This window comes from Grammomys surdaster, unplaced genomic scaffold (genome assembly GCF_004785775.1).
Source record: "Grammomys surdaster isolate TR1022 unplaced genomic scaffold, NIH_TR_1.0 66, whole genome shotgun sequence".
Lineage (NCBI taxonomy): Eukaryota > Metazoa > Chordata > Mammalia > Rodentia > Muridae > Grammomys > Grammomys surdaster.
This window is the reverse complement of record NW_021604568.1, coordinates 8256489-8279179: the sequence shown is the minus strand read 5'-3', so window position 1 is coordinate 8279179 and position 22691 is coordinate 8256489. Positions and strand designations below refer to the sequence as shown.

At 38.1% G+C, this 22691-nt stretch overlaps 1 protein-coding gene across 1 annotated transcript in view; it reads right to left on the bottom strand.

Moving 5' to 3' along the window:
• Positions 1 to 22691, bottom strand: part of Sorcs3 (sortilin related VPS10 domain containing receptor 3) — a 590390-nt gene that overhangs the window by 192400 nt on the left and 375299 nt on the right. Inside the window, exon 5 of the mRNA XM_028775206.1 lies at positions 10707 to 10780. Within this exon, the coding sequence (XP_028631039.1) occupies positions 10707 to 10780 (74 nt within the window). The remainder of the gene's footprint in view (positions 1 to 10706; positions 10781 to 22691) is intronic.

Sequence of the window (22691 nt, the reverse complement as noted above, 5' to 3'; positions counted from 1 at the left end):
GACATTTCAGCATGGTAAGGAGCATTGAGGAGAAACCATGAAGAACATCCTACCCATTAGGTACCATCCACAGAATGACAAACCCCTATATTTCACAAACTTTTTATCTGTTTCTTTTCATACACCTCTATTTTATTAGTTCTTTATAAATTTTATGCATCGTAGTTTGATATTACCCACTCCTCTGCCCCAAACCTTCCCAGAATCCCCCACTTCATCTTTAATGAATGGTCTTCTGTTTTAAAGAAAATCTTATGCTGAAGTGTGGTATATAAAACAAATTAAGAATCTGGTTAGTTCTGGCTGGAGAAAAATAGGGGCTCAGGAGCTATTCATTGCACACCCCACAGGCTTCTCTGAGCTGCACATTGTCTCAGGAACAATTTATCAGACCCTGGAGAGAGCTTCCAAGAGCACTGTTAGGGAAATCATTAAAGCAGGTAGTCTCCCAGGATTCTTCTCACCCCAAATTCCATATATCCCTTCCATAGAAATAGGAATGTATCAGATCAATGGACTATTCTGCCACCACCCAAATCATCTGCATGAATACTATGCATGCATAAAACTGTTCAGGTTTAAGTGCAACATTTTAAAGAAAGGCATAATAACGATGTGCTCTAATTATAATTTCCAGAGAATTTGTTTTCAGGTGTACAAAACTAGAAGCCAAACTAATTAAAGTGCTGGGTTAAAATGATTGCCTTTAATAAAATTCTTTAATGCTACTGTACCAATATGGGCAAAACCTGTATCTTTTTAAAGTAAATGTACACGAAGTATGTACTTTTTAATTTATCATGTATTTCTGTTAATTATGAGTGGAGTGTGGAGTCGAGAGGAGAGGAAGAGGAGAAGGAAGGGGAAGAGCAACAAGGAGGAGGAGAGATGTAGGAGCCATGGAGAACCACACACGGGTCCAGGACGGTCCTGGGTAACAATTTATATCCTAAGGATAGATATTGGGAAACACCTCTAATTGTGTGGGCAAATTGTTAATTGAGCATTTCAAATATATAAAGCCTTTGGATAATAATTAAGCTTTAGAGTTTCATTTCTACTGGGTACCGTGTGAATCACAGGTATTTTCTGGGGTTCAATCAAGCTTTGTGGAGACAGCATGGTAGATTGGCAGAGTCATCTCCCACACTGGCATCTCCTGAGTGCCAGGGCTGGTGCTTCTGGCCAGCCTGAGCCACGGAAGCTGGGAGAGCATGCCACCTCTGCTGATGGAGAAGCCATGGAATGGTGCTGCTTACTGGCTTGCTTCCCATGGTTTGTTCAGGATGCTTTCTTATAGAACCCAGAACCAACAACCTGGAGATGGCACCACATACCATGGCTTGTGCCCTCCCGGATCAATCACTAATTTAAAAAATGCTTACAGCTGGTTCTTATGAAAGCATTTTCTCCATTGAGGTTTCCTCCATTAAAATAACTTTAGCTTGTATCAAGCAGACATAAAACTATCAAGCATAGGGAACTTCACAAGATGATTTCTAATTAATTTTTGCACATAACTAAGTAAGAAAAGTCATAGATACTTAAAGAGGGTGAAACTGTTAAGAGTCAGAAGAACAAGAAGTTTGTTCCAAGAATTGTTAGAAACTAGACCATGAAGTCTTCCAACGTGACTGCCTAAGCAGGAGCTGAACAAGAAAGACACTAAATAACACTAATTAAATATGGATGGAGGTAAGTTCACAAGGCTTCAAGCCTAAAAAAACAAGGACTACTGGCAACTAAGGAATAAGGAATATTGTAAGAAGAAGAAAAGAAGAAATAGTCTTTATCAAGGAAGCACATATCAAGTGGTTGTCCAATACCAAATGGTCAGCCCTGAAATCATACACATGTAAGCAACATTATACAAACTAAACAGCTTGTATTTATTTATTTAAGAATAAGTACACTACACATATACACACTAACACACACATATACTAGCATACTAACACACACATACATACATGCATGCACGCACATGTGGACACACACATCAACTAAGGAAAAAGAAGCTATGAATTTAAAAGGAAGCAAGGGATACATGAGAAATTTTCAAGTGAGTAAATGGAAAGGGGAAGTAATCTATATTATAATCATAAAAAATAAAATAATTATTAAAACCAAAAAACTTTTGATTATAAAATGTAACAGTTTTTGTTGAATTTTTGAAATAACTTCCAAATTGTAATGAAATTTTTACTTCAATATTAAAATGTTTTCTCCTCACAAAAGAAAAAGAATTATGGCTCTATTATTAAGATCTGAGGAATAGATTTACCATGACAGAAATTGTGTTCATCATAAATAGCAATATACATCATAAACACAGCTTGGCTTCAGAGCACAGGGTAAAATATCAGCAACCTCAGAAGTCCTTTACCTCTGAGAACAGTTTCCTCTACAAAAACCTACCAGAAGCAAACACCATAATGCATGGGTACATAATTCATTAGAAAGATGTTCCTTATACTTTATTTTACCTAACAAAATTAAAATGCTATAACTCAATAAAATATATATCAATATGAACATTTATTAGATTATTAAATTGTTGTATGGTCATAGGATGAAATCCTTCATTGTTAGTAGAAGCTTTCCTAACCATAATGTATGTGTGATGTCTATTTATGTCATGTGTTGTCCATCATATACTACTAAATTTAAAAATAACACCAATTAATATGCCTAAGGTAACAGGTCAAAGCACAATCTAAAAATAAAGTAAAAGGAGACATTGTGATGGGAGAAGTGAAAACATTTTAGAACATGATTTTTTCAATTTAAAAATAATTTAAAAATTATAAAATGATTAATAGCTGAAGTGTAAATTTGGGACAATAGTGAAAGAAAAGGAGAGATTACACATTAAAGAACCCATGATAAAGGAAGACCTAGGACTGACAGCCACAGAAAAAAAATGCAAGAGGTAATAAATACATGAAAATAATTTAAACTCACAAATCTGATAAGAAATGCAAATTAAAACAAAGAAAATCTATTCTTGGCCATTAAATTTAATTATTTTTTAAAATTTGTTTTCATAAGAAGCCATAAAATGGTGCCTTTGTTAGAGTAAACACTGGCCCAAACTTCCTAAACAAGAATTTGGCAAGGTATATATATATATATAATAAATGCTAAGATAATTACTTTGAGGTTTTCAAAACATGATAATGATTTCCTTAATAGTAAAACCCCAGAAACAAGATCAATATAATGATAAATAATTACTAAATTGTTATTTAGCCCCCAATTAAATACAATGAAAGTTTAAAATCATGTTGTTGAAGAATGGAAGGTTTTAAAGAAATATATTCAACTCTAATAAGATAAAAAAAACTATAAACAGCAATAGGACAACTCTGGTAGAAGCTTAAATATAGTTTATATTATACTCTACAGGGAAGGATAGGAAGACATATATGATTTTTTTGTTGTTGTTGTTCTATTTGGGAAACAGTGTAACTAAAGGTTGTCTTTTTAAATTTTCCTACTGTTCTTGAAATCTTTACAAAAGCTTTATTATGTCTACAACAATAAAAAAATAAAGTTTTTAAAGGTGATTCATTTGTGTCTTTTAAAAACTAACTTCTCTAGTTCTAGTGTTTGCTCTTCATTTCTGCTGTAAGAATTTTCCAGATAGATCTTGCTGTAGAATTTTTTTATTCTTTTCCAAGCTCCTCCATGCTCTACATTCAGTTACGGACCAAATTGTGTCACGGCAGTACACACGCCGAAGCCCTACTCCCAATGTCACAGTATTTGCAGGTGGGCTTGGAGCTGATTACATCTGGAGGGTAGGCCCCACCAGATGCAATAGAAGATGCATTTAGAAGAAGAGCTGTCAGCTTACACACTCTCCCCACTACCTGAAGAAACTTGGAGAAGACTCCTCTCTATGAGCTAGAAGAGTGTGCCTGCCAAAGGTAGCCATGTTAGAATTCTATAGACTTCAGCCTATAGAACTGTGAAAGGTAAATAATTGTATGCTGTTTAAGACTCATAGTCTATGACATGTTCTATGTATGTTGTTAGAGTTGACTGACTTAACACATGGCTCTAGAATGAAATTCCAAGTGGAATTAAACACGCTGATGTCCTTAGTGAGAAAAGGAGGTAGTTTCTCGAACCTACAGCCTGGTACAGAGCCTGCAGTGTAAACAGTCCCAATACCTTGGTTCTTTACATTGACCTTGAGATGCTTAGCTTCCTATGTTTCTCTTATCTCTCTATTTCCTTCTGGACCTGTTTCCTACTCATGAAACTGCTGAACAATTCATTGCCATTGACATTTTCAGTTTTTCCATGTAGCCTGCAGGTACTATAGTAGCTATATGATTCCAGGGAAACTACAATCCTCGAAGGCACTACTCTTTGTGGGGGTGTTTCTGCTGTATTCCTCAGGATACGAGCTGACTTCAATATATATCTTTCGAGCACTGCATTTTGCTTAGTTCTTGTAGAGCCAAAATTCCAGTAGCCACACAGCACGGGTGGCTTCTATCAGCAAAGTAAAAGCTAGTTCCTGTTTGCAAGCCGAACTCTCATATCTCCCTTCCTGACCTTGCATGTATTATTTTGAATATAATGTATTTTTAAATTGCTGCACCATTTTAAATATGTAAGGGAGAGCTGAATTAAATATTATTTGTGCCATATTCTGCTCTCCAACGGGCCTCTAAATCTGATCCCTTCTATCAGGTCGATGCCTAAATCCCATTACTCGCGATTGCAAATGACTATGCTTGCAAAATTGTGGAGGCACATTTGGAGACAGCATCAAAAATTCAGCCTATAATGTTAACTTTGTTTGAAGAGATCTTGATTTTTTCCAGGAAGCAATCTCAAGGCATCCTGCCTGTTCCTTAACTCTGTCTCTGTCAGGGATAATGCATTAATGGCTTAAGGATGACTCGGCCGTTGATTCTTCAGGAATCACCAGCTACACTCAAAATGAGATCTCAGCTGAATAGAAAGAGACTAGTTTTGAAGCAAGATGTAGGCTACACTCTAGGACATTGCTTCTCAACCTTCCTGATGCTGTGACCGTTTAACACAGTTCTTGTCGTGGTGACCCCCAGCCATAAAATCATTCACTTGTTACTTCAATACTGCAAGTTTGCGACTGTTATAAAGCCTAATGTAAATATCTGATATGCAGGATAGCTGATACGTTACTCCCCAAAGGGGTCGGGACGCACAGGTTGAGAACTGTTCTAGAACAGTGTGCTAGAACAGTGAGATCAATAGAGTTCAAGTTTAGATGGTAGCTGTCAGTATTCATTCCAGCAACATTCCTTTAAGGCATTTATTCCCTAGTTTCACTTGTTGATTCTCCTACATTTTTCATATCACAATTGTCATATAACTGAGATGGCTGTCTGTAACATGGATAAATGAGATTCTTGTGCCTTAACTGAAATTAGTATGTCTCTAAATGGGATGTGTGTGTGTGTGTGTGTGTGTGTGTGTGTGTTTGTGTGTGTGTGTGTATGTGTGTATACACATATGTATGTGTGCATATATACACATTTATATACACACACACACATATACACAATCAAAAATACTATCAGAACATTTCAATTATGCTGTCAAATGCAAAAGAATATAAGATAGAAGACAGTTTTACTATGGCAAATGAGTCATTCAGATTGAAGAATGAGTTCTAGAGTCTTTCAACTAAATTTCAAACAGTCAGAGAGGATCAGATGATCAGAACACCCACACATAGAGATACCTCTCTGTGGTAAAACAGAGCAACATCAAGTTTGATATCAAAGAGGATATAGGGCCAGATACAAGCAGTGTATGGCTGCATGACAGCATACGTGAGCAGAAGTCTACAGTTATAGCCTATAATGCACACTCAAGCAGTAACTGGCTAGCTATTCGTGTATAGCAAATCACCAAAGGTGGGAAGCTAAAACCAATAAATATTAAGCTACCTGTTTCTGTGGCTCAGTATTGGGGAACTGTGCACAAAGAGCTTCCAGTGAATTTCTCTGAAAGTGTTAGCCAGGATTTCTGTCTCCTATAAAAATTCAGTTAGTGAGGGATCTATGTTCAAGCTCATTTGCATGTCTTAAATATTATCATTTATCTTCAAGCTAGCATTAAACTGTTCAGCTGGCAGCCTGGTTCCTCACTAACAGGGGACCATCCTTCAGTTGGTATATAGCCTTCCTCAGAGTACAGAATAACAGCATGACTTCACATGAGGATACACCCATGAAAATCGCTGTCTTCTTATACTCTAATCTCCACAGTGAAGTCTCATTTCCTCCGCCATGTTCTGTTCTCTAGAATGTCACCAAACGAAGCCTTCACTTAAGGGGTGGAATGACAAAATACCAGAAGGCAGATATCAATGCATAGAGGCACACTGAAGGCTGCCTGCCATGAACAGGAAGTAAATTAGCTGTAAATGAGCTCATATTGTTATATGGCATAAGTGGATTATAAAAATAAAACAAAAAACAACAAATAACAACAACAATAAAAAATGTGTGGTTTGAATAATATTTGAAGGGCAAGCTTTAAAATACTAAAAATCGTATCATTGTCCCTCCCCTAAAGAATACTTCACTAGGACTCCTGTATGCACATAGCAGGAGGGGACTGCTTTGATTTCCTGTTCTTCCCACTTCCCATTTAAGAAGATACCCACAGAGTGTGAACACCCAGAAAAAGAGTAGGGACATAGAGATGAAGCCGTGTGCTACAAATGCTAACACTGAATGAGTAGAAAACAAAACAAAACAACAAATCAACAAACAATAACTATCCTTCCACTGCAGAAGGTACCTATTTGTTCAGCATCTTCCATGAGAATCACTCATGGCTCAGTGGAATTAAACAATAGAAAATGAAAACCCAGCAGGCAAACTTTCTACCTGACTCTAACTCTTCTATAACATGTAGTGACTAAGAAGAGTGGAGAAAGAACATTAAGATACGTCTCTTCATGTGCTCTTGTAAATTCCCATTTCTGGAGCACCTGGAGAGATGACAAGGGATCACTGTGTAGGCCCAGAGATTACAGAATGCCCAGGTATCAAATGACTAAAAAGATAACCCATAAATACAGAGCTTTTGAGTCCGTTGTCTCCTTCCTGAAGCATGACTGATGGCTACATCATCGTGCATCAAAGACCCCTAGGTGAGCTCTTTTTGATATGGTTAGAAAACATGTTTTAATTATGGAGGCATTTATTACAGATACTAATAAATATTATGTCTCATGACCTGCACTATCCCATCAGCATTGAGGGCTCAGCTAATGAGGAAAGTCATAAAGCACATTCTTGAACATTCCAATAGCCACCTCTGTAGCACATTGGGTAGAAATCACCTCTGGAAAGCAAAACGCATTCTCTGCTCAAAGATTTCTCTCTAAGCTTCTCCTTTCAGTGGCTGAAAGAGGCATGAGTAAAGCCAAGTTCATAGAAATCTACCCCTTAGACATTTGCAAATGCCCAAGTCATAAGTAGCAATATTTAGAGAATATTTCTTATGTACCATGTCTAAAAATTAAAAATTAAAAATCTCCTTGACTTTTACTTCAGTGTCTGTTTATACCCTGTCTCCTCTCACCAGTATGCCCTAGCACCCTCAATACCACACCCAGAAACCTCCCTCCTGAGGAAGCAGCTTTAAAACATCTCCTTGTTTGGTTTTATTTTTATCACTTCATAAGAATGTTAATGAAGAGTGGTAAAAGTGACATTGGGCTTATAGTGTGGATTCTAGGTTGTAAATTGATCCATTGAACTCTTACCAAATGCCCATGAGCACACAGCCCCATCATATATAGGATTCACGTTTATGCACCAGCAAAACAATGGTTGGCTTATGGGTTATCCTCTAAAAATGGTTAATAAACACAGTACTTAATAGTACTTTGTAGTACTTGCTAGTGACTTTAAGTTATAGTGCACAAATTAAATCTGAGGTAGAGATCTGAAACCATCGAGTCTCCCCATATTCAGATATTCTCCTTTTGGTGACCCTGTGCAACTGCAAGACAAACCCTCTTCCCACTGCACGTATGTGGAAAATACAGGTTTAATAGAGCACACTAAGACCAAACTTTTATCCAGAGAAATACACACTTTGAATTTTCTCAAAGGGGTATAAGATATGCCTATTGCATACACCATGTGCCTTCAACAGAAGTGGCAAAAAGCCATAGATAACCTTGAATTCTGTATTTGGTGGAAAAAAAACAGACAGAAAACTATGAGCTCTTCCTCTGTGACTCCTATGATACCTAAAAGAATAATCACAGCAATTACACCTCAGAAGAAGAGAAGTGATAATTGCAAAAACAAAGCGCTCAGCTATCACTTGGCTGACTGGCACGGGCACTAACTTTTATATTTCCCCATGGGGGCATATATGAAAGAAGCACAGAGTGGAAGACAGATAAAACACAATTATCAGGACCTAGGGATTTATTCTGTCGGTTCCACAGAAAAAGGGAGCAGAGGGGAAACAGCTGGAACATTCCACTCTGGCTCTTTGCAAAAGATCGGAAAATGTTCTTCTTCATCCCCCATCCCTGAATCTCTTGTAGACAGGGTAAATTTTGGGTGAAAAGTTTTGTGGTGAGTCAGTGTCCTTATCCTGCCTGGCTAGAGGAGGTGGCCTCTTCAGGTTCCACATCAGCAATGATGTGAGTCACAGCTAAGGATACACCCATTGATTCCTGGGCTCCTCCCCTATCCCAGGTCTCTGTCTCTTCCTGTAGATGCCTGCGACCTTCTCACCCCCATCAGTTGCAGATTTCCATCCATTCTCACGGCCATCTGGCCATTCCTCCTGTCCCTCCCCACATCAGATCCAGAACCCCCATTCTCTTCTCATTTCCCTTCCCATCCCCTCTCCTAACTAGTATCCTCCCTCCATCTACCTCTTATGACTATTTTATTCCTCCTTCTAAGTGAGATTCAAGCATCCTCTCTTGTGCCTTCCTTCTTATTTAGCTTCCTTGGGTCTGTGAAGTGTAGCATGGGTATCCTGTATTTTCTGGCTAATATCCACTTATGTATTCATACATACCATGCATGTATTTTATGGCTAATATCCACTTATAAATGAGCACATACACTGCATGTCCTTCTGTCCACATCTCCCTTCAGCGATGATGGCATGGTTAATGCCATCTACTCTGCTTTTCCCCTCCTTGGACAATCACCTTACCATCTCAAGTTTATTCCTGAAACAGCAGAGGGATTCATTCCTCTTTTCTTAAATACTGGCAGACTGAGAAATTGGTCCATTTCCACTGAGCAAAGGTATACTATAATGCTAGAGTATCCGTGGAAAAACAATATTTCCTTTTTCTGCCTTAGTCTACTGCAAAAGATTAATAGTTCCAAAGACAGACCAAATAATAGTTATATTAAGAGATACGGATGAAATAACTCTTGGTCTGCAAAAGGCAAAGAACAGTAAGGATAGGCCAGGAGTGGAGTTAAGAGTAATACATAGGCCAGGAGTGGAGTTAAGAGTAATACATGTCCCTCTTGTATCACCACTGACCTGTGCACAGGTGGATTGGTGGGTTGCCTTTGTACACATGAACAACTACTGTTTGTAATTCTGATCATAGTTTTGTGATACAAAGGGGAACTGTTTGTTTGCAGCTCTGTTAGTGTGACTCTGCACATGTCCAAGGAAGTTGTCAGCATCATCCCTACCATCTCCAACTTATCTAGATATTGTGTAGAGTGCAAATAACAAGCAGTGACTTTTTAAGGGAAGCTGGAAGATGTTTGAAACGAGTTGTGAATAGATATTACTTTCAAGGGCTTTAATTTTGTTTTCACTTTTAATTAAGTATATGATTTAATGTATTATATATGTAGCTCTAGGCTTCTTCGTTCCTATTCCTTTATCTATTACTTCTGCTGAAGTAAGCAAGATCGAAGAATCTCATGATTATAGGGAACTGTAGAAGACTAATGGGCACTGAATTTGCTTTAATATGGTAAAATAGTATTCATGATTAAAGGAACATTACTTAATAAAAACACTTTCTGATTAGAGAGAAAGGCTAATTTCCCGTTCAAAACAGGAATTCACTAATTGCAATAGTTTACAATATGTGCCCTGTAGAGAGAGTTCTAAAGTATTTATCAGAGGTGTGACATAGAAAAAATTCTATTGTAGCTTCAAGTTTGGCATGCTTCTTTAGAGTCTTCCCTATCTTAACACAGATCACAAGTCTGGAAACATAAAATTGAACAGTTGTGACCTAAAGTTTCATGACCATAGAAATTCCTATGAAAAAAGAAAACCTTGGTATAAATTGTTCTTTTTTTTTTTACAGGATATCTTTGAGAAACAGTGCTGTGTGACCAGCTCCATAAAATATGTACAATTCCAAAATGAGGAGAGCTTGGTAATATATCTAAGAGCACCTGGTGACAAGCGTTCACTAGCTCAGTGCTCTGCAAAGTTGATGTATGCAAGAACTGCCAGGGAATCATGTTCCAATTCCATAACTCATGCCGAGGCCTCAGATTCTGCACTTCTAAGTCAGTGCTGCTGGTCCATGGACTGCTCTACGAGTAGCAAAGAGCTCGAAGACACCTGTCTCCCACAGCTGCAGGTGCCCAGAATGGTTCAGAACACTCTATTAGCTCATGATTTTTCGTTATCCTAGAGGTGGGGAGTATATAAAAGGTGCTTACCAGTAAAACCTGTTGGGTGTGATGCGCTCATGCATGAGTTGCCATCGTCTGCCGAAGTCCATGGAGCTATAAAGCTGAAAGACAGTGAAGTGAAGAATACGTTGAGTAAGATGAGGGCCAAGTGTGAAGAACAATGCGGGTGTGCCCCACTATATAATGACAGGACCACAGTACCAGACGATTAGATTCTAAATTTGCTCATAAAAATGCAAGAATCATATTGTGTCTTCTTGATCTACTTGTTAATTGACTAACAATTTTTATCTGAATATAAATATTTTTCTGGTGGTTATCACCGATTCTTCGTAGCTAAGACATCAAAGGCAATTCATAAACTTTTGAATTAAAACAATTGATCCATTTTCACACTCAAGTCTCATCCTGAAGAATGTGGCAACATGTAACAGTCATACTCTGTATTCTTAGGGTAAAGGGTCATGCGTGTAAAATTGTTCATCAGTTGCTACCTAAGTTAATGTTATACACAATGTGCTATACTCTTTGACTTCTTTGTTTATGATTTACATAATATAGATACTGTGAAATGGAACTCTCTAGTGCCATCAGAAATGCGAGGATGATGGCAACCCCATGCCTTGGTAAGATGGCAGGAATAACTCAGGAAAATTTCCCTCTTCCAAGTAAGACAATCAAAAATGCGGCTTCCTCCACATGCCAAATAAACAAGCAAACAAACAAATAAATTAAATTATTAATTTATAAATAAATTATTTCAGCCTATACATCTCTCTTCTTTCTCAGTTCTTATTTTTACTTGACACTTATTATGAAGTAATCACACTATAGCTTACAGATTTATCTCCTTTTAGTTGTATTTATATCCCTTGATTACCTACGAAGTGTCTGTGGAATACCCTTTGCATTAACAAGAATTTAAAAACAGAAACAACCAGGTCACATTATTTAGCAACATGTGGGAAAAACAAAAACTTGATGGCCTCCAAGGCTTTGGAAAGACATCACAAAGTATCTCATGCCTGACTAATATAGTCAGAGTCCATAGCCAGTTGTTTTATGGGTGTAATTGTACTCTACAACAACCTGTGAGAAACTGACCATGAGTGATTTTCAATAAAATAAACAAATTAAAGCATAAAAAGTGACAATGAATAGTTACCGTGATGGTATTAGTAATTCTACCATGTTTAGCTTTCAAATATATCAGACTCATATAGCTTAGATAAAAGTAAGGTAGTGATTACCGACGTCAAACCCTACTCATAACCACTCTCTGATCCATCAAAATAGACGTGATCATTCCACTCACGATTCTACTACTGCATTTGTATTATCTGCCTCATGCTACTACCGGTTGACCTGCTTCTTCTGAAAGGCAACATTTCACAAGGGTAGTCACCTGTGTGTGAGAGACATCAGCTTTGGGCTGCCCGTCACTTCACCTGTAAGCCCGATTTCTTGAAACTCAGTCTTGATGAAATTGAATTTGGCTTGAAAGATCCAGGACTTAAATTTTCTAATGACACCACAACTCTCCTTCTAAAAATTTTGTATCTAGTCTGTCATGATCATTATACCATATTTGGGGACTTTTGCACACAAAATTCTACTGGTGGGAAAATTAGAGGAATCCAGCAGTGAAGCAGGTGGCCCTTAACATACAGAAATAGGAGCGTGTGCGGTAACATCCCCAAATAGCATCCCCTCTAGCTGACACCTGTAAGGTTGTACTCTCCAGAACCTCACTATCAGGTCATGTGACCATGTTGCAAATCCATTATTTCACATCACTTACAATAATCTAAAAATATTTATGGTATTCAGAAAAGTAACTTGGCCAATTTATGCTATTTTCCTTTATCAGGCTGATATTATTGAAAAGTGGCACCGTGGAAAACTATAAGTTTCTACTGACAGAATTAGTTCCTTCTGTAAAGTTATAAAGATATATAGGTTGATGCTATTGATATGTACTTTGAGTTTTCAAAATATTGTATAAGATAGTCGTGGGTATATGCTATCAGTTCCATTTTACATCTGAAGGCACCAAATTTGATGCTGAAGGTGACTGTGGCAATGTCACAGAAAACCAGCGTGAACCTCCCAGTTTAACAGATCACAAGTCTCTACCATCCCACACCAACTCTACAGTAGTTCTCACAGTATTTATGCAAATCAGACTCTCTCCTCTTGACTCTGTGGTAATTCCTGTCTTTCCAATTCTCTATATAGGGAAATGGGCATAACTAGTATCCACGGTTCCTATTAACTTTCATGTGTCAATTTAGAGAATAAAGCAACACTGACTTTAAACTATTAACTTAGGTGACATTCGACAGCAAATCTTATTATTCTTATTGAAAAATAATTAGTATATTCATTATATACTTATGGGTGCAATGGGACACTCTTATGTATGTTGAGGTTGTGAAATGATCGAATTATGCTCGATAAATTCATTATATCACCACAGTATCCATGGTTATCACTTTTAATGTTAAAACACTTAAAATCTACCTTCCTAGAAATGATACAATTGGCAATGCATTGATCACATCACTATTCTGGGAAACAGATCACTAGAATGTACTTTTCCTGTGCAGATAACTTTTCCCTTTAGTCAGTTTTTCCTCATTCTTTCCTTCTGGCATCTGGAGGCCATTTGCTCTTGACTATTCCTTGAGGGCAGTTTGAAAGTCTATAAATCAGTGAGGTTGTGTGGACTTTGATTTCTTGTTCTTCACATCTAATTCTTTAGAAAGAAAAAAATGTAACTCTTTTGAGAATACGTGCGGATATGCCATGTGCCATGTGTTAGGGGAAATTGGTATTGGAACCGACATGTGTGCGTATACAAAGACACACACACACATGAGAGAGAGAGAGAGAGAGAGAGAGAGAGAGAGAGAGAGAGAGAGGTGGAAAGTTAGAGAGACCTTATGTATTGACCGAAGTAGAAATGGAACAATGAGATGTCAACACTAAACAAATCTTTAGCTGGTCCTTTAAAGGCATCTAGCATGAATAGGTAAGAAGCGAGACAGAGATTTATGAAGCAAAAGGGACAATAAGAACAATAGGACCAAAATGACTAATATCTTGACCCTGGCTTATAGATTGAAGAAAGGACATGATGGCCATTGCGGGCTAAATGGAGGTAGAGTTTTTCTGCCCACCTATCTTCTGTCCTACCTTTTCAATTTGCCTATATCTGTGTCTGATTGTTTCTCTGCAGTATCTATCTACTGGAAATGAGATGGGCCAGACCAGTAATTGGGAAGAAGCTATCAATATACTTTATTACAAGAATTGACGTTTCTAAGTAGGTCTTCAAGAAATAACTTATTTTCACTCCCATGTAGTTACAGAAGGGCCTGACGCTCAGACTGAAGATGTATGCTTCCCATTTAAATGTAGGAGGCTCCTGAATCACATATGGCATGTAGCTCAACCTTTATCAGGCTTAAATCTAGCCATAGCAAAAAGATGACTGTCATGTCTTCAAATGCTGACAATCCAGGTAGAATTCAAGAGGCTCTTCTTATCACATGATCTTCCTATCACGGAAACGACAAGGAGTACTGCCTTCCTCCATTGTTTCTGGGTTTGCTTTCTCAGCTCTTCAACTCTACTGATGAGGTAAAAATTAAATTGAATTTTCTGCCCATGAGCAGATTTGGATGAATAGAAAGAACAGGCTCCCATTCATTAAGGACCCAGACTTAGCTACCTTCTCTCTCCATGTAAAGTGAGCTGCTGAGCCTGAAATGTATGTTTATTCTACCACGAGCTAGGTCTTCGTAGCCTCTTCATTCAGAGACTTGTTCATCTTCTCCATTTAATCATTCATGCACTTACTTATTTATTCACAGAAAGCATGTAAAACAACTCTCATACTAAGAGCTAGGGTTACAATAATGAAAAACATGATGGCTGATGAAAGATAGAATTACATATAATTATATCACTCTGAAATGTATGTCATTGCAGTCTCTGACAAATTATGGAAAACTAGGAATTTTGTCTTTATATCATCTACATTTTAAAAATTATTATGAACCTAAATGACTTTTATAATTAAACTGTAACATTCAAAAGGAGATAAAATGGTGATTTTGCAAAAGGAAGTGTAAAAAGAATATTAATGTTATGAAAACATTCATGATATGCTGTTCAAACACAAAAGAATAAAAGATGTTTACCTGACTATTAAAATCTGAAATGTGCTAGAAGAAATAAGCCAGATTAGCAAAGAGCATCCCTAAATTACAGGATAATGAATTGTTTGTGTATGTGTGTGTATAGGAGTGTGTGTATTTGATGTTTGTGTATGTGTGTATAATTTAAACATTTACATAATTTTTAGTTATTTGTTTACAGTGGATGAATATTATAGGTCAGTAGTTATGTAAGTACATTCTATGTATATTTTATATGGAAATATTTTTATTATAATGGACATATTACTGTATTTTTATTCTTAAAAGAATAATAATTAAAAACAGTTTTTAATGAGGGAACTACAATTAGACAAAATAATAGGATACTTCCCACAAAATTGCGTTTCACATGAATTCCCAAGCATGGTGGTGCATTCTTACTTGGATAAGCAATGGATCAGCTCATAGCATGTATATACAGTCTATACGGTTTCAACTCAATGTTTTTCATGCAACATGAAAATACAAGTTCTTTTGGAAATACTAAGTAAATATCTCTAAATCAGACTTTTTTTTTTTTTTTTTGGAAAGTGCTACATATAAGAAGCCATTTCTTGCTCTGACAATGACATCATTCCCAGACATTATCAGGGAACTAATCAGATTTTCCTCCTTTCCCTATTCTTAATGTATATCATTCCCTCTTGTTTCCTAACAAACACATAGCAACAAGAAGAGTGCATGTGCACATGCATGTGCCCGGGCAGACAGACAGACAGACACCCACACACACACACACACACTCTTTAGAATGAGTCATCACAACAGCTGAAAATACAGAACAAGCGCTTGTCCTTATTGATTCAGTTATTAGCACTCTAATTACATCAGCCTGCCAGGGAAAGGCATCTGAGAGCTCATGGACTAAAGAGGTAATTTAATCAATAGAATATTCTGTAGGGAGAGCAACAGGTTATACCTGAAATTTAAGTTCAATAAAATAATGCAAGACCGTTAGAAGCATCAGGCATCACTGCTAACTGACACAGAGACATGCTGAAATCCTCTATTCCCAGTGCCTGAAAAGGTTATTTTATGTAGAAATAGGATCTTTTCAGGTGCTCTGAGGTAAAATTGAGGTCATTAGTGTGGGCCCTAATCCATGGGACTGGCATCCTCCAATGGGGAAAGACAGTAACAGACAGAGGACAATGGCAAAACACTGAGATGGGGGTGATTGTCACTGGAAGACAGCCAATCAGAGGGAAGCAGCTGCAAGCCAAGTATTGCCTCTTGTGGCTGACAAGCTCCTCCACTAGGGAATGCAGGGGAGGAATCCTCCAAAGGTTTGGAAGGCATTGGGACTATATCAAATATCTTGATTTTAGAATTCTTCCCTCCAGAGATATGAAACAACAATTCTCTGTTGTTCTAACATATTGGCTTGTGGTATTTTGTGGTCTCAGTTCAAGGAAAGTACTGTAGGTATTGCATACCAAGGGAGCAGGCATCTAGAAGAAAGGTAGGTCTTGGTGGATCTCTCTGCCACCCTTTATTTCGATGGAGGCATTATTTATATGGATAAAGTCTTCTTTAGGCTCAGATCACTGTTCCTGTGACTGAAAAACATATACTATTCTCCTATATTTCTCTCCCCCATGCATTTTTCAGAAAACCTTAACCCCAAAGATATTTTGTAAGAATTAAGTATATCAATCATGTGAAAATAACAAGTGCAGTCAGAAGAGGCAAGGGAATATGTCTCTCTAATGGAGGATTTGGTGTTCAGATCAACTTCCGTTCAGACAGACTATCTCCAACTAAGAAGGAAAGGATGTATTGGAAAATGTCTACATAGAAATTCTTGCTTAGAGGAAGTCTAAACTTGATGTTTAAATACACATAAGAATCTAAAGAATTTAGTTCACACATGGTGATTTATGAAAAATATTGTCTCTGAAATAAAATAAGCAGGCTGGGTGTATAGCTCAGTGGTAGAGATTCCCTAACATGCACAAGATCACGGGTTCTATCCCCATACACACATACACACACAAACACACACACACACACACACACACACACACACACACACATTTTCTACTAAAAGGAAAATGGTCTCTGCCTTTTTCTTTGATAGTAGTAAGGTGAGGGTGGAAGGGCTTAGGTGACCAATGTGTGACTGTAGAGCTTGTGACAATGGTTGCAAGAAAACAGAGAATTCAGGACCATAACATTTTTGAGACTTTTTTTCCATGTGCACCTCTATATGGAGCCTCCAACAGTCTCTAAAAGATCTCTGGCTTCACTATGAGACAGAACAAACCCCATCGGATGTTCCTTCAAGTTCCAGAGAATAGACTATACCTTTGTCCCCAGCCCTTGGAAGACATTTTTCCTATCAAGACATTTATCTAAAAGAGGCATATGGTGTTTCCTTAGCCCCATCACTCGACAGAGGGCAATGTTTTTCTTTCCTTCTTGAGGATTTCTACCCATGGGGATTGATCTTTTATATTTCCCTCTGATGTATTCCTTCAATCACGCTTTAACAAATACAAATCATGCATTCATTAAGAGCTACCCTTTATAGTTTGGTTTGGGGATACATCTGTAAACAAAATGAACAAAAACTGTCTGCCTTCAAGAGTCTTACGTTTACTTGAAGATGCAGGACTGAACAATCCTGAACCCCATAGTGCAGCACATGAGGACTATGTGAGAAGAGTATTACTATTCATACTTGTTAGACACAGGTTCATCTCTCTGGCACTTACCACAGAGAATCGTACTTAAAAAGAAGATTTTCTCATTTATACCAAAACTCTTGGCCCTCTAAGACTGTCTTCTTCTCCCCTGCCTTTGATAGAGGCAAAAGGCAAAAATGTTTTCCCTTTCCTCTTGACTTCCAGAGGTAAATGCAACAACACTCAGTAGACGGCATTGCACACAAGGCTGGTGAGAGGCAAAGAGCCCACAGGGAGAGAGCCCCATCTAATACTGGGCTTATCTATACTTCAGCTTATCAAAAGCTGATCGAGTACCATGAGGTTCTCTCTTGTTTCAAGGGAATCTAGAAACTCGGATTTTTCTGTGAAATCTTCATTTTAATAACCACTTTGGCAAAAAATTCAAATGTCTAACGTAAATCAGAAATAATATGTGATTTGGCCCAGATGGGCACATGCTGCCTTGGGGCCACCAGTGTCATTGTTCCTGTTTACTTGCCTCAAGAAGCATGGTTGGAATATGCAAGTATCAATGAATTTTAATTTTATAAAAATACTAGTAACAGTTTATATATCTCTCATGAAAAATTAGATCCACAATTTGGTACTTGAAATCTAAACTGGAGTATCTCATATGTTTTTTTCTAAGAATCTCCTCCACAAACTTTCTTTTATCCAATTTCTAGGTCTCTAGATTGTAAAATTCATTTCATTTAATAGTATATGTTGTTCTTTAACATTGGAATCGTTTTCTGATTGAGCTAACTGAGAATTTGAGAACTGAATTAAATAACTACCTGTAGTCAGTGAATTGAGGGCATTTCACTCAGTTGTCTATTTAGTATTATCAGAGCACCTAGGATGTGCAAGGCTCAAAGCCACATGAATCTACAAGTGATGGCTCTCATGAGTGACACAATGTCTGTCACCCCTAGAAAGTCAAAATCTAGGCAGGAAGAGAGATGTGTCAGCAGTTAAGTGAAGCACAGAATCTCATGCAACACCAGAAGCTATGCGCAGCTTTGCCCTCTGGGATGGCTCAAAGCCAGAGCATCATGGATGAGTAGGTTTTGGCTTGAAGAGTAAGTTCCACCTCCTCTTTGTAGATAACCAAGATGAAATATCTTATCATTATGAGAGATGCTGGAAATAAAACAGAAACATGATGTCATCCTCCACAGAAATTTACTTGGCTCAGATCACCAAGGGCCATGGCCCAATGAAGATAAAGCTGAGATGGAAAGAGATCCAAAAAAGATGGTCTACAGGACTTAAGAGGAAAGAAAGTAGACATCACCATCAAAATGTAGTGGAAGGGTATAACAGATTAAGACATTGACCATTCAGAGTGAAAAAGACCAAAATTGGGGAGAGGTGAGGTAAGCAGGTAGGTACTTATCTATCAGAAACACAAAAAAAAGCAAATTACAATCCTGAAGTCAAAGAAAGGAATGCTTTTTGGGAAACTTCATGAGATTTGTCTATGAAAGAATTTGGGACTGGGGTCCAATGAGGCAGGATATCTAAAAATAAGACAAACAATTTCAGATTGAAGACTTCTTATAGCTCTTTATCAACACATACCTAACCCCCAAAGAGAATAAAATGTTCCATTACAAATATGACATTTGACCTGGAGCTGTTTGAAAGGTCAAATAGGCCCAGGTCTTGCAGTCTTTTCTAAGATGTAAATGTACTTAGAATTAATGACAATGATCTTCAGAGATCTTCAAGTGATCTGGGTCATCTAGAAAAATATTCTATACCTATGGCACATCTATTTCAGATCTTCCCTCACAGAGGAACATTTTTCATTACTACTTTGAGGAAGGATGGCCAATAAACAACTAGGGACTGGGTGTCCTGTCTGTAGGCCGTATACATGCTTCAGATTATCTCTCTTAGGTATAACGTAAGATAGCAGAAGAGAAAAATACCATCTAACATTCTGAGGTCTCCAAATTCCCCCAGAAACTACATCCCACTAGTTAGCCACATAGGACCAGAGAACCATCAGTTTTAATAACTTAAAGAGGTTTCAGAGATGGTACAGACAGATACTTTGAAATATGGATGATCTAAGTCAGTGTACTGGCTGGTTTTGTGCCACCTTGATACAAGGTGGAGTTATTAGAAGGAAGGAACCTCAGTTCAGGAAGTGCCTCCCAAAGGATCCAGCCGTAAGGCATTTTCTCAATTAATGACCAATGTGGGAGGGTCCTGCCCATGTGGGTGATGCCATTCCCTGAGCATGTGGTCCTGCGTTTTATAAGAAAGCAGGCCGAGCAAGCCATGAGGAAGAAAGCTAGTAAGCAACATCCTTCTATGGCCTCTGCATCAGCTCCTGCCTCCAGGTTCCTGCCCTGTTTGTATTTCTGTCCTGACATCCTTTGGTAATGAACAGCAATGTGGAAGTTTAAGCAGAGTCAATCCTTTCCTCCCCAGCTTGCTTTTCAGTCACTGAGTTTCATCACAGCAATAGAAACCCTAACTAAGTCAGAGAACATGGGTGACCTGCATACAGACATAGCTAGTGAGTTTTTGAAGAGAAATTCAAAATCCAAGGCCCCAACTCCAGCTCAGGGTTCACTTTTCTAACCATCATGACTTTTTTGTTAGTCACATGATGTTAAAAGAAAAGCAAGTTCATAAAACCTTGAAGAAATAATGGTTCATTTGGGTATGCTGTGAATGGCTGACATTGAATCTTGAGTTTAGCTAGGGCCTCTATTTACAAATCATTTTCACAATTCCTTTCATCCTCTTCTATGCTAAAGAGTATTTTCTAGGCTAATAGTCATGTAGGACAATCTTGTAAACAATTTATGTAGTATTTACTAAAATCCATGCTTTTGTCTCCACGGCCCTGTTCCCTTGACCATTTTCCTCTGCAATCAGAGCTCATTCATTTTTCGATATTACAATTCAGAAATGGTTTGTATTAAGGCATACTCTCTGAGCAAAGAGGCTTGTTTCTCAGTGAGGTGAGCTGGCTATATTGGTGTGGCTCACAATCTCCTCACTGCCTTTCACCTGCGTTTTCTCTCTCCTTACCGGCTTTGGCTTCACATCACAGTCTATTGTTAACATGGACTTTCCTACTCACTTTCCCAGCTCTTCACACTGTCCAATTTGGCTTAAACTCTATTCCAAGGTCACTTTTTGGTTTTCTGGGTTGTTTTGTTTTGTTTTGTTTTGTCTTGTCTTGTCTTGTCTTGTCTTGTCTTGTCTTGTCTTGTCTTGTCTTGTCTTGTTTCGTTTCGTTTTGTTTTGTTTCTTCTCAGAGGTATAGATCTACAGAATTCTGAGCTGAGAAGAACTTAAGTTTTGGTTCACATGTTTAATTTAAACCACTATCTCTAGCAAAACACTAACAGCCACCTTCAGTTCAGAAGAACTGTTCTACTGTTCTTGCTTCAGGAAACACACGTCTCTGTGGAAATATGTGCATTACCGTTTCTTAGGATTTTAAGAGTAATGATGTGTCAGAGAATGTGAATTCATTCCAAATGCAAAATTCTTTGAATTTTTTTAAAGGTTTTTGTTTTGAAATTAAAATACAACACATCATTTCCTTCTCCCCCTCTTCTCTCCAATTGTTCCCATGAGCCCCTACAAACACTGCCCTCTATCAAATTCATGTCTGATTGCCTTTTTTTAAATTGTTATGTTATATGTATTTTAAAATTATAAATATAAGAAAAAATAGTGTGCATTTCAAAGTCGCCTTTTCAGAGGCAAAACAAAGGAAAGAAACAACCCTGTACCCTGTACCTCTGCACCCTGCTCTCTGCATCCCTCAACCACTGCACCCCTGCACCCCTGCACCCCGACACCCCTGCACCCCTGTACCCCTGTACCCCCGTACCCCTGCATCCCTGCATCCCTGCATCCCTGCATCAGGAATTTGTCCCAGACCCACCTTTCAGTATATGTTCTCTAGTTTATTAGACCCAGTATATTCTGTGTGTTGCTATTTTCTGTCCATATTTCCTGATGGGGAACATTAAAGCTCCATGATGATATAAATTTGGTCAGGATTCCCAAGGACAATTCCAGAAAATCTAGTTCCAAATACAACACACATAGCACTCCTACCTGCCAATAGCAATGAGCATGAGCGAGGGGTTTTGACAAAGGAAACTAAACAGAGAACTCAGAAGGTCTCCCTAAGAGGAAAATTGTAGACACACGGAAGAGAAAACTGACCAAGCAGAGATTTACAGTGGTTTTTTAATGTGCGTGAAGTGGCTGACCTGGGCAGTAGGCAAGTTTTCTTCCCCACAGCATCAAATGGCAGAAATAAGACCAAAAACTGACATTCAGATTGAAGCAAATGTTGGCTTTATGTAAGAAATAATATTACATGATAAGATCTCTCCACGGCCATGAGGAGCTGCTTCCCATCCCAGCAGGGTCTCCTGGGAGTTTCGTGCTTCGTTTGAGCAGAAGACGGATGAACACTTTGATTAAGGCAATATTATCTGGAAATTAAAGTGTCAGATGAGGTTTAAACTTGATGAGTTTGCTGGTCCCTTCAGGTAGGTATGTGAGTATTTGATTTTTCATCCAAGAGCAATAATCTTAGGCATAGAACCCAAGAGGTACTCATACGAATGTTTCCCTAACATTTGTGAAAGATGCTTTGTAAAGATGCTGAATGTTGTGGAAAGGAACAAGATTGCACATCACCTGTGGGTAGATTTATCGTCCATGTAACTAAGTCCTTTCTTTATCAATGGGGTTTTGAGCATCTCCCTGAGGGAGCTAGAATTATTTCCTCACTATGAATCTAGGTTGCCTTTGTTCCTAGTTTTGGCTTCAGACTGCACTGGGAGTGGCACTGCCCCAGCTCTGAGTAGTCTGTAAGAATAGTGGACAAGTTTTATCACCACCAGGTAAGCACACCTATGTTACTGTTGAAGGTAGACCAGGTAGAAGAGAATCAAGATCAAAGAGCAAATCCAACTGAGATGATAAAAATCTCCCGGCCAACCTTACAGTTTTGTCCAGTGAACTCACTGTACTTCCTTGAGATTGTGTGTGTGTGTGTGCGTGTGTGTGTGTGATAGAGAGAGAGAGAGAGAGAGAGAGAGAGAGAGAGAGAGAGAGAGAGA